We start from the raw sequence: 14,136 nt of genomic DNA, 5'->3' as shown, positions 1-14,136 counted from the left end.
ACTTATAAGATGTTAAAGTTAACTTTTTGAACATGGGCTGGCTTTGAGGTATAGTGTATTATCTAACACATTTCTGATTTATCACAGACTTCATCTTACATTATCTTAAAATCTTGGAAGTAACCCACATAATAAAGTAATGCTTAGAGAAGACACAAAATACATGTATGTAGGATCGTTATTTCGGAAAATAATTAACACAATTTGTGGTTTATCACAGACTTCATCTTACATTATCTTAAAATCTTGGAAGTAACCCACATAATAAAGTAATGCTTAGAGAAGACACAAAATACATGTATGTAGGATCGTTATTTCGGAAAATAATTAACACAATTTGTGGTTTATCACAGACTTCATCTTACATTATCTTAAAATCTTGGAAGTAACCCACATAATAAAGTAATGCTTAGAGAAGACACAAAATACATGTATGTAGGATCGTTATTTCGGAAAATAATTAACACAATTTGTGGTTTATACATTTACATAAACTAAATTTAGTGCTTACACTAATATAAGCACTAGAGACTTATGCGTTTTGTCTTTACACAAAATGTCCATGATATTCACCTGACTTTTGGTGACATGCTATTTTCATTTATATAACAAGAAAATGAAATTGCCAACAATTATTAAAAATTGTTGGGTAAATAAGTTTTTTTGTTGAGATGATATTTACATAGCAATGAAACCTGTGGTATCCCTGGCAACTCCCTTAACTATACCAAGGTACAAGTATTTGACCAATAAGTTTGTTAAAGTAAAACTATACAAACCTACCTGTAAAAAAAATACATTTTTGTTTACAAGTCTGTATGGAAATTGGTTTATTTTGAATTCCTGCAAAGTGCAAGCTTGGATCAGGAACAAAACGTAAATACAGCTACTAGTTTTACATTATATTTGATGAATGTTGGTTTACACTTAGGTTAATTTAGTAGAATACTGTTACTCTTAGTAATTTCAAACAACCTACTCCACAAGATTTTTTATAAGCTAAATAATCTATTGATCAGAAATATAAGGCAGTCATTCGCCATCAAAAGAAGTCTTGCGTAAACGCACTTTATCCTGTTGTTTATGTTTGTTACCGTTTTGCTTAGTGGAGTGCAAGCGTTACAAACATACCTACATTTTTAATCGACGAAACACGTTTAGATTATCTTTAAATATTTTTGGCAAATTGAATTATGTAGCTTTGGATTAACCGAACTAGACCAAACAAAAACTGACATTTTGCATTTTTAACAATCACACAGTTGAAGAGTAAAGCTTGTAAAACCATAAACAAAGGTATATATGTTTTATGTGGTTACTGTTAAATTTTTTTAACTCTCTCTACAATGGGCACATATTTGGAATACACAAGATAACTTTTTTTTTACCTTGAAAAATGTGATATTAACTACGTGTAAGCTTGGAAATTTAAACCTTCTTGAAGAAAGGGTATTCCACATTAAACTTTCAAAACTTTACAAATAAATAAAGTACTAAAACACGTGTTTTATTTTTGTTATTGTGTAGCTAAAACTGAACCTGGCGCTGGGAGAGTTTATATATATAATAGTGAACGATTTGATGTTCACCACAGGATGCTACCGGTAAATTCAGATGTCATGTAAAATCATATGTACACTGTGTGAGTAATGAAAATATCACGGTGATTATGGAAGTATTATAGACGATAGGTTTTGTCCCAGTATTTAAAAGGGAAAATATTAAACTAAACTTTTGTTTTGAAATTATGCTGCAGGAGTAACGCAGTAGGTATGTTTCAAGTTATTCTAAATTTAAGATGTATATAATTCTTGAATTTAACGGACATGCTCATCAGAAAGAGAGAGGGGTTTTGCATCTATTCGTCTAGTGAATACGTGAAGCTTTTATAAACGCATAGCTATCATTGTCTAAATCTCAGTTCGCCAAAGAAAAGTAATTAGAACGCAATAGAAAAGAAAAATGCACGTTGTGTTTTCAAGTTCATTTTAACTGGGTCGGGCGTGGTCTAGTAGAGTACGTGTTCGGAATCAGAGTGCTCATGGTTACGAGTCTGTTGCTGTAAAAAACGAGCTCGGTCAGACGAGTTTGTGGTAGGTGCTGTGCTGCCTTCCTTTAGGCTATGCGCAGAGCCCTTCACGCGTAAATCCTGAAACAATTTTAACTTTTAATCACTTTCGCGCCTTAAGACTTAACGTGACAAATACAATTGATATAAATATGTTTAAAGTAAATCTCTCTCTCTTTTGTATTGTTTGCGAGTAACTTGGAATCAGCGTCGACAGCAAGGTGAACTTGGAATTATATCACAATTGTTACTGGAGAATTGGGCCATTAAGGAAAAAAATTATTAGCGGTCTTATTGTGGTGTGCTATTACATTTATTACAAACGTAAATACTAATAATAGCTATTTAGAATGTGTTTGTTGATTATATTTATAAGTGTTAGTCACACCTTTTTACTTCAACCCAAAAATCATAAACATAAAGTATGTGGTTTTGGATCTTAAAAAGATAAAACTTTTAAACGGTATTGTCACAATTTTTTATAACGATCGTAAAAATTCAAAAAAGTAGTAAATAAGCATTAGATAATGTGGGAACGGATGTACATTTACGTCACGTTCCGTCAACTGAAGAAACTTTTAATGTAACTATTTCGGACATCCATTAGTCGTATTTCAACTCTTTTCGGAATGTGACAGTTTCATGTTATCGTTATCACAGATTGATCCGGAGACGTGAATTTCACGTTGGTGCTATCAACGGTACATGTTAATATGAGCTATATTTCTATTATAACAGCAAGCTTGTTTTAATTCTCGTGTTGTAAATTGAAAAGTGGATTACATTGATCAAAATACAATGTAATTTCGTATATGCTACATATTTATGGTTGTCTGTTTGTTCTGTAAGTGCATGTAAAAGTGTTATTTGTTTTAGAATATGCCAGTGAACATTTGTAAATATTGTTTTTGCAGCCATTTTTTACATGTACCTATCCAATACATATGTATGTGCATGATATACATAAGCTCCTGTGACGTATCATTTCATCCATTTACCCTTTAACACAAATTTTTTATTGTGTATATATATAACTATTTAAAAGACTTATATAAAGATTCTATGATGAAATAAGTTGTATAGCAGCAGTTCTCAAACATTTGTCATGGCCAGGTGGTTAGGGCGCTTGACTCGCAATCTGAGTGTCGCGGGTTCAAATCCTCGTCCCTCTAAACATGCTCCCCCTTTTAGCCATGGGACGTTATAATGTACCGATCAATCCCACTATTCGTTGGTAGAAGAGTAGCCCAAGAGTTGGCGATGGATAGTGATGACTAGCTGCCTTCCTTCTAGTCTTTCACTGCTAAATTAGGGACGGCTAGCGCAGATAGTCCTTGTGTAGCTTTGCGCGAAATTCACAACAAACAAACTTTAGTATCCTGAAGACCCATTTTAAATGAAACTTTTTTTGCGCCCTCTCCAAACCTGTCGGTGTTTTTTGTTTCGAAAAAAAGATTCCGCATACATGAAAAGTTGTATTCCAGAATTAGTGATTTAATTCATATAAATTACTTTAATCTATAAATCATTTAAATACATATATATTTATGTAATTTCGCACATGGCTTGCGGACCCTAGTTTGCTTTTTACGCATTTTTTCACTCTTTTTCATACATATTAAAAATTGTCAATAATGTAATGTTTAAAGAAAAAACACTTTGGGCAAACTAAGAACAAAACAGCATAATAACGCACAAATGATTAAAGAATTAACATATTCTCAAGGGTTTGTTATGGATTTCGCTCAAAGCTACACGATGGCTATCTGCACTAGCCATCCCTAATTTAGTAGTGTAAGACCACACACCGTCAACTCTTGGGCTACTCTTTTTACCAACGAATAGTGGGATTGACTGTAACATTATAACGCCCCCACTGCTGAAAAGGCGAACATGTGTGGTGTGATGGGGATTCGAACCCGCGCCTTAACCACCTGGCTATACCGCGTCATTCTCAATGGAGAGTGAAAAGTTAGGCCTATCGAAAACTAATCGAATTTTTTGTAATGTTATGTTAATTATCAAATCATTTGTGTATTATGATATTGGTGTATTATTACTGTTGTTTTACTCAATGCATATTACAATCGGAAATATAATGTAGAAAAGTAGACAGTAAAGTGGAAATAGATAGAATACTTTAACTTTGGAATAGCTGTAATTATTTTCCGGCATGTCCTCAGTGCAAAAATTATCATAATAATATAAGCAGCTTAGTGTTAAAAATTTAAGTATAAAAAGCTTTATTCAATTTGGTTTCTTCGTTATATTAAATAAGTAGTAGTGTTTAATTTAACAATAGTGTGCGAAATTAATTATTCATGCGGGCTTATGTGATTAGGAGCATTTATTAACTGCAACATATTTGGCAAGAATATCTACATGTAAACATTTGGTTGTTTGTTACTAATTAATTTTTAATTAGGGTATAAACCATACAAAACTACATAGAAAAAATCTTTTAGGTTATTCATAGTAGAAACTATTTATGGTAAGTTGTAGTATGTCTTGATACATGTGCTAATTAACTAAGTTCATAAAATCAGGTCTTAGCTGTTTTTATCTTGCCAACAGATATGCCTCTCCGAAATGACCAGTTCAAAAGAAAAAGAGGACGCCCCCCTTTGGCGGGAAAGTCGAGCTTAGTGAGCCTTACTTGTCCGTTTTGTCGCCAGAAATACTCCAATCCCTACTCGTACAGCAAGCATGTCGCTGTAGTGCACGCCGCCAACAGAGAAAAATTTTACTGCGACGTATGCAACAAAGCTTTCATGTGGCCCAACAGCGTGGCAACTCACAAAAGGGTTGCTCACGGGATACAGCCTATGTCTCCGACCCTAGAAAATTTCTTTTAGTTAGATATGTATTTTGTTTTTATTCATTTTCATCTAGTGAAATGAAATTATATCCCTAATTGTTAAGCCTACCAGTACTTCAATCTTGTATATTAAGGTAAGGACTATCAGAAAAAACAACAAACATTATAACAAAAAAAGAGATATTTTGACAAATCGAAAGTAAAAGATTGGCTAACCAGTCCTGCTTGGTAGTTAGAAACGTAAGGATGTCGTTGTTTTAATATGTGGTATGTATTAGTGTACCTGTAAAGATGAGGCATCATAAAGAATAAGAAAGTTTTATAATGGTTATGTGTATCAACTTGAATAATGTAATAAATATTTATAACTAATCGCATTGGCTAGAAACTTGTATGCAGTTGCTGATTGAAGAAATTAAGTTCTATGTGTTAATTTCTTGTCGTTAGAAGATACTGAAAATGAGATCCTCTTCACCCAAACTAGCGGTATGTTATAATAATCTATATTTCAAGTTCAAGTGTTTAATTAACATACCATTGTTACAGTTATAACTGCTCCATTTGCATGCAATTCATACCTCCTAAAAATTACCACAAACTCTCTAAATCATTGTTCGCCGCTTTTTGTATTAAAAAAAATTTGAACCCGAAATCATTTTCTCCATTATCTTTGTTGGATTTCCTGTCATTAAACTTCCCATGGGGTAGGGGAACAACCGTGTAAGGTTAATCTGTTCGCAGCCATTTCTGTATGTTTTCTACAGTTATTTCCCTTTCTCTCTACCCATATTCTCAGTCTGCAAAGTTTTGTTTGTCTGTAAACGTAAATAGTTTTGTCTTGTTAAAAAGATCTGCATCCATAATGTAAAAAGTAATTTGCCAGATACAAATTACTGAAAAGAAGGGGCCCGGCATGGACATGTGGTCAAGGCGCTCGACTCGTAATCTGAGGGTCGCGGGTTCGAATCCCCGTCCCGCCAAACATGCTCGCCCTTTCAGTTGTGAAGGCGTTATAATGTTACGGTCAATCCCACTATTCGTTGGTAAAAGAGTAGCCCAGGAGTTGGCGGTGTGTGGTGATGACTAGCTGCCTACCCTCTAGTCTTACACTGCTAAATTAGGGACGGCTAGCGCAGATAGCCCTTGTGTAGCTTTGCGCGAAATCCGTAACAAACAAGCATCATTGTATTTAACAACAATCAGACGTAAAACATTTTTAAATGGTGTTCCTTTAAACACACCTGTAATTTTGATTTGATATCTATGTAAAAATGATTATTTATAAAGAGTTGACTTTAGAACAACAATCGCACACTAGCCTTGTGTTTTTTATAACTGTTATTCTTTGATGATTTTGTTTATAATTTAGTGAAATAGCCAAAGCCAAATGGCATCAATTTCAGGGGCCTTTTTTTTTTCTTTCTTTTTTTTTTTGCATGTGGGATGTAAGATGTGTGATGAAGGTTAGATTGTTCTTGGGAGCGCTTTTGTTTTCCTATAACAAGCCCTTTTTTTTCAGGAATTGTACGATTTCGTGAATTTGTCTGTTCTGGAACATCAGGATAAAAATCTTTCACAAAGTGAGCGAACAACTGCATGTTCACTTAGAAACTCGGCAAAACCCCTTTCCCAACTTTTTTAAGACTGTCATTTTCAGATAAACGCACGCGTGTGAGGGTATATATATATATATAGAGAGAGAGAGAGAGAAAGAATAATGATGATAGAAGACCGGCGAAATTTAAATTCTTATTCTTTACAAGAAGGCATTCATAATTTAAGCTGTTAGCTTGTTTGAAACAAAATGTTGGTATCAGTTAAGAGATTTTATACGATTTCAAAATCTGTAATGTATAACTTTATGCACTGTGACAAACATTTTTACCTCTTCATAAAAAAAAGTTCCTAATGTAATAATGCATGTAAACTGTAGCTCATTGCTAATTTCAAAACAACGCTTTCTCCGGCCATTCTTTCACTTGTTTGTGTGTTTTGTCATTTGAAGTCTTTTTGACACGTATTAATCGTATGTTTATCTTTATGCAATGTAATGATATATATATATATATATAAGATTAATAACCCGAATTTCCAAGTTTATCTTATTAACAGTGATCGTCAAATTGGAAACAGCGCATTTAAACTGAAATATTTTGGCAGTTTAGTGGCTCAGACTAATATTTTTTTCATATAATTATTAAAAAGATTGTGATTTGGAATATTCCTTACACTGAGCGACATGTTATCTTCATAATTGTATGTATTCGTATATTTAGTTAGAATTAACAGTAAAAACGACTTGGCTCATATATTACAGGCTAATTATTGTACATGTGAATATACTTCCCACCGATTACTGTGTTTTTTATTTATTGCAAGTGTATTTTCTCAACCATATGGAGTTTATGGTAATGTTAATAGACTGGTGCTTACATTTAATTTAGTTTCAGATATTGTAGATCGTTTTTGTTTTGTGAACAAGGCTAATGAAAACGTTATTAAAGGCAGCTTTTTTTCTTCTATTTAATACACATTTAATATAAGTGCACTTTTTATAGGAAACCTGAATAAAATGACGATTTAAAGGAAGAGAAACCTGGGCTTACTTTAATGAGTATTTTAAGCTTGAATAGTGTGATATCAAGATGTAATTATTATTAACTTCTGGTTAGAGCGAAACTAAAAATCAACCTGACATTAAATATAGCTACTTAAATATATTCTTTTTTTTAAGTTCTTATAAACATTAGAATGCATTGTTTTATTGTTATACTAGAAATTCACGTGAAGAATACGTTTACCCGAAAGTGAGCTCGTCTGAAAATGCCCCAATGATTTCAAAAGTTATTAGTGTTAATTGATAATAATTATATATGTTAAGTAAACTGTACAGCCAAGAAGTTGTGAAGGTTTTCAGAATAAAGCCTAATTATATACATATTTAAAGAAAAATATTAACAACAACACGAGTTAAACTTCCCCGATGTGTAATGGGTTTCCACCAATAGACTAGTATAACAAGAATTAAAAACTATATTGGTGTTGTTAGTATTTTATATCATAAACACTATAGTTTTTAACGAGAAAGATACTAAAGGTTCTGAATTGTTGCTGTTTCGTTAAGCCTAATTGTAATTGTGTAACAAAACTAAATTTGTGTTATATGTTATACAGGAAAGATTTGTGGAGAAGTCTAGTTACATTACTTAAATGTAGTGTAACCCTGAAAGAATGAGGATATAATTAAATGTAATGTAACCCTGGAAGAATGAGGATATAATTAAATGTAGTGTAACCCTGAAAGAATGAGGATATTATTAAATGTAGTGTAACCCTGAAAGAATGAGAATATAATTAAATGTAATGTAACCCTGAAAGAATGAGGATATAATTAAATGTAGTGTAACCCTGAAAGAATGAGGATATAATTAAATGTAATGTAACCCTGAAAGAATGGGGATATAATTAAATGTAGTGTAACCCTGAAAGGATGAGGATATAGTTAAATGTTCTTCTTCATTGCATATTTTCTTTTCTTTTGTTAGTATTTAAAATTATTTGTTTTGGTTAATTTAAACCATTAAGATTTGCATTTTGTTATATCCAACTTTTTGAAGGTATTCGTTGGTAGATAGTTTAGGCAGAGTATTCATATTGAGTTTACTCGGCGGAAACTGCATATTAGAGAAACTTCTAGAAAATATTGGTGACTATATAGTCTACTTATGCATCTCAAGTGTAGAAGATAACGTTTCGAAAGTATGATTTAAATTACCATTAAATTATAATCTTATTTTTTATTATTGTACAATTGGCTGAGAAAGTGCTATATTGAAATTAATAATTATTATTCTCACGTTGTTTAAAATTAGGCTTCTAACAACTGTGTTACTACATTTGTTTTCACGATTAACATAAATTACGTTTTTAGATGAATGAGACTACCCGCGTCATTTACAGGAAATATATTTTTATTATATCGACACTTCGACTGTCCAACTGCGGCTGTCGTTTGACTATTTCCTGTCAATAACGTGAATAGTTTCATTCATTTAAAAGCCTTGTTGCTGACAAGTAGAAACCTTGTGTAAAAGCTAGTACATTCAGTGTTTCTTGTTTACTTTATATTCCAAGCAGTTAAACGTGCTGTATCAATGTAAATCTGGTCAAATACGTACTTAAACATAGTAAGAATTTAGATTTATTGATTTCTAAAACAAAGTACGTAGAAAAATTGATAATCGCTGAATCACTGTTTTTGTTGAATAAATTGTTTGGAACGTGATAACTTTTATTTGGGAGAAACTATTCGAGGAAGTCAAATGCTCTGATAAAGAACACGCTAACTTTCACGTGTTTATGAACATAATATTAACATAAATTATGCCCAGGTTTTAATTATAAAGAATATTAATGGAAAATAAAAATCAATTTTTATTGAAAATGTAATTAAGCATCAGTAGTCATTAAGGTTATATTTGCTTGTTATTACCTTCTACAGGTAATAATCCTATCATTAGGTGGTAGTTTTGGTATATTTTCTGATTCACTTTTCAGATTTATAGTTGTTTTTTTTACCTTCTGAATTTTAAATTATTATTTTGGGACTACCCTGTTGTATTATTATTTTGGGTCTAAACAATTAGGATTACCCTGTTGTATTATTATTTTGGGTCTAAACAATTAGGATTACCCTGTTGTATTATTATTTTGGGTCTAAACAATTAGGATTACCCTGTTGTATTATTATTTTGGGTCTGAACAGTTAGGGTTACCCTGTTTTATTATTTTTCCCTATTTGCTTGCACAAAATATTTTACCACTTACGATTTAGAGAGTGCTATTTCCACAGCTATCTTCTTTCAAGTTTATACTTTTTGCAACTAGTATGTATTTTTTGCTTATGTACTGCACGATCTGAATGCATTTAGGATAAATTCTATTTGTGTATGGTTCATATTTTACCCACGTGTATTTGATGTTGATATGTGTAGAGTTTTTGTATTATAGATATATGCATGCATTACATTTTATATTGTATTTTATGGAATAAAATTTGTTTTTAAGAAAATTAAAGTATTTATATTTATGTGTACTTTTTGAAAATATGTCTTCGATACACGCATAATTTTTTAATTAATGCAGTGACACATTTTATTTTTGTCCTAATATATATAATCAGTTTTAACTGTACCTAAAAGCCTTTACATTTTAATTTTATTATAGCCGATCTATCTTTAACTCTATAGGTTGGAATGACAAATCCATTCGGAGATCAAGTAGACGTCCACTTAATTCTGGGCCAACAAATGTTCAGTGTCATATGTGCTTCAAGATCTTTAGTTCTCAGGCCTCCTTAAGGACACATCTGTATTTTCAACACAGAAGTCACCGTTATTTCCCTTGCCCAGTTTGTGGAAAGGTTTTTACTCGGAACCATCATCTTAACTTTCACATGCAAAAGATCCATTAATCACACCAAATACTGTTGTCAGATGCTACTTCTAGGAATTCAAACTTATCTTACGAAAAGTAAAACTGAAAGTACACACTAGTGTAGATTGTTTTTGTATTATTTAAAGGTTGCAGTTATTAGTTGTCACTCATTTCTGTACAGTTAAACATTGAAACCTAGATGTTCACCCATAAGATCTTGTTTTATTGCGTTGAAATGTTAAAAACATTATGGATATTAGGTTTTACACGTGTCGTTTGAAATAGAAAGAATGGAATAATAGATAAGAAATATGATAATTTTGTACTTATACGATATGTTATATTGCAGTTTGTAGTACCTGCATATATATATATATTACAGCCTACATGTAAGCAGAAATCTGTTGAGGTCTGTTTTTGCTCATAACGTATTTGAAATGTCAAGAAATACGTTTGACAACAAGCATACACGTTCTGATCTGAAACATCTGGAAATTTGAAGAAATTTAATAAAATGCATTAATCGAACTGAAAGAATTGTATTACATTTCGTACAAGAATAAGATATATTATAAGAATGTACTTCTTCGTTTGTGACCTACTTGAAAGAGCAAAACGAGCCTATCTTGAACACCTTTTTACTGGCGAGACACTTAAAAATAACAACACATAAATAAAGATTAAATCAACAGGATAAGATCATTATTATACACTAATTTAACGTTTGGAAATGAAAATTTTATAGTACAATGATAGACGTACACATGACCACGATATATTCAGGTGCAGATGTACAAATGTTGTTTGTAAAAAATCAAAAAGAAAGATGTATATTTAAAGTGTATATCCAGAGTTTGTATTTAAAGTGTATATCCAGTTTGTATTTAAAGTGTATATCCAGAGTTCGTATTTAAAGTGTATATCCAGAGTTTGTATTTAAAGTGTATATCCAGTTTTGTTTAGAACAAAGATATTTAATTCGAAATGTTTTTGTAAAAGTAATAAATCTTCCGTGAGGAATAGCAACTTCGTTTTTGTTTGTAATAGAACTAGTCTTTCTCCTCGTTAAAAAAAATTGATATATAATAAATGTGTTCAAAGGAGTTAGTTTTTCATTTTATATGTAAGCTTGCTTGATTTTACAGAACCAAAAAGCGGTGTTTTTGGTGTTTTCTTTAACTTTAATTTTATTGTTAACTTAATACTCAACTCAGCCAACTTTTTCAGGTAATATAATTTTAATTATTGTTGACTTTTCAAGCTGTGTTTGTTTCTGTAGCACTGCAGCTAGAACACACTGGTTAATAATAAGTAACACGACTTGTGGAAAGAACGCATGACTACACGTAGTTGTTGAAAAACCCGCATCATATGACGCAATACGCATACACCCATTGCAGACTTGGGTAGGGAGCATACCAGTAGGAAATCTATTTACGGATGTAAAAATCACGTGACACAGGGTTGGCGCCACGGGTAACGTCGTTTGGCATTACGGTGCGGATTTTAGTGCAAGTTGTTTACAGGTACATATGAGGCAGGTTTTTGTATGCTGTATGTGACTGAAATTTTTCACAAGTGTGTAAAAATATTTCGTACGTATGAAGATTGCTTTTGCGTTACTATTACCAGCCAATCAACTTTTCTATGTTTAGAAATGGCAGAATATTTCTGAATATTTTGAGGTTATAATTGAAATTTCTTTATGCATGAAGATGGTTTATGTGTAATCGAAAATTCGTATGTAGTACTATGAATATTATAGGGAGAATAATTGAATATATCTCAATGAATTTGTGTTAAAGGTTTGTGCCACGAAAATGGAGAAAGTTATTACTTTAATTTAGATATATTTCATTCTTTGATCATCAATGTGACTGCACGATGTGACCACATTTAATGTTGTTACATGAATATACTAATTCATTATTGAAAACAAATTGCAATCTTTCGAAAAATATAATTAATTTAGCCCGTGTATAGCAATTTCGTGGATAATAAAAATAAAATTGGGCACAAAATGTACTCGTATTAAGCATACATACCTTTTTCATATCTCATTAGGCCATGCGTGGCTCATTGTTTTACTTACTCGTACTGTGAAATTGAAGGTTCATGGCTTCAAAAGCTCATTCTGTACTTTTGCGGCTGTAGGTACGTTATAAGTGTAGCTATGACCACAACTGCTGTCGAGACTAAAGGGTCCGAAATCGATCATAGTTATATCCCTTTCCGGATAGTATGTGCGCCTTTAGTTATAATTCAGGACAGTCTGTTATTACCTTTAGTTATAATTCAGGACAGTCTGTTATTACCTTTAGTTATAATTCAGGACAGTCTGTTATTACCTTTAGTTATAATTCAGGACAGTCTGTTATTACCTTTAGTTATAATTCAGGACAGTCTGTTATTACCTTTAGTTATAATTCAGGACAGTCTGTTATTACCTTTAGTTATAATTCAGGACAGTCTGTTATTACCTTTAGTTATACGCATAGAGGAACTAAAATTTATCACACTCATTATCTACACAACAACATTTTTTTTTTGCAAATAACCGTTTGCAAAAATTCAAAAAGAAAATTCGCACAAACTTACGCTGGCAGAACTTAAGTTCTCGTATATATCTACCCATTATTTTATGAGAACAGAAATTATCTCAAGTGTCATTGTAACGTTTTGTAAATTCTTTTAAGTGCGTTTAACAGAAATTGCCTGTAACCCTTAAATTTCTGATTTGAATATTATTAATTATCTTTACACTTTTGCCATAATACTCGGTGTAAAAAACTGATAAAGTAAAAAAAAACAACATGTTCTTTATAAAATACATAGTAAACACCAACAATAAGGAGTAGGATTAAAAAATATGTTATTTATAAAATACATAGTAAACACCAACAATAAGTAGTAGGATTAAAAACATGTTCTTTGTAAATACATAGTAAACACCAACAATAAGTAGTAGGATTAAAAAAACGTGTTCTTTATAAAATACATAGTAAACACCAACAATAAGAAGTAGGATTAAAAAACATGCTCTTTATAAAATACATAGTAAACACCAACAATAAGAAGTAGGATTAAAAAACATGCTCTTTATAAAATACATAGTAAACACCAACAATAAGGAGTAGGATTAATAGCAATGTTGATGGGTTTTTTATAGTATTTTTGTGATTCCTATATTGTTGTGTAACCAAGTAATGCGCTCACAATCATTTTGGTACATAAATGGTTCAGACAAGTGTATGAAAAAAAAGTCGATATCGGTAATACTAGGGTTAAACGTGCATATAAATAACTAACTATATTTTTTATTTCATTTTGCTATCGGATAGCTTATGTACTTACTGGATTATTTTGTGTTTATTTCGGTTTTTAGTTTTCAGAAAAATACGTATATACCATAAAAACCCCATCACTGAGGAACCACACTTTACCCGGGGTTTTGTAATAATCTTAAGGTTAGTAACATCACTGAAGAACCACATTTTACCCGGGGTTTTGTAATAATCTTAAGGTTAGTAACATCACTGAAGAACCACACTTTACCCGGGGTTTTGTAATAATCTTAAGGTTAGTAACATCACTGAGGAACCACACTTTACCCGGGGTTTTGTAATAATCTTAAGGTTAGTAACATCACTGAGGATTTAAACTTTACCTGGGACTATGTAATAAACTTAAGGTTAGTAATTCGATGACGAGGAACCCACTTTGAGACTAATAATGGCTGGAGACGGCTTGGATGGGTAATGAAGAAAAACTTTAATATAAGTTTAACATAACAGCAAATGTACAACGTTTCGAC

General features: G+C 31.7%; 1 protein-coding gene across 5 annotated transcripts in view; it reads left to right on the top strand.

Moving 5' to 3' along the window:
* The first annotated feature begins 1,637 nt into the window (after positions 1-1,637).
* The window catches only part of LOC111086971, a 25,261-nt gene continuing 12,762 nt past the window's right edge, over positions 1,638-14,136 (top strand). For 2 of the 5 annotated variants that reach the window (XR_002611693.1, XR_002611692.1), the window contains exons 1-3: positions 1,638-1,770; positions 4,643-5,372; positions 10,136-10,418. Coding sequence is in view for 1 of the 5 variants with exons in the window: in XM_022391949.1 (XP_022247657.1) it covers positions 5,346-5,372; positions 6,406-6,466; positions 10,136-10,308 (261 nt within the window). In the remaining 4 variants the exon portion in view is untranslated. Of the gene's footprint in view, positions 1,771-1,816; positions 2,393-4,642; positions 5,373-6,405; positions 6,467-10,135; positions 10,847-14,136 lie in introns of those variants that run through there. The other 3 variants (XM_022391949.1, XR_002611691.1, XR_002611690.1) reach the window with 3 other exon arrangements.

This window comes from Limulus polyphemus, unplaced genomic scaffold (genome assembly GCF_000517525.1).
Source record: "Limulus polyphemus unplaced genomic scaffold, Limulus_polyphemus-2.1.2 Scaffold1594, whole genome shotgun sequence".
Taxonomy (NCBI): Eukaryota; Metazoa; Arthropoda; class Merostomata; order Xiphosura; family Limulidae; genus Limulus; species Limulus polyphemus.
This window is presented reverse-complemented; position numbering and strand designations above follow the sequence as displayed.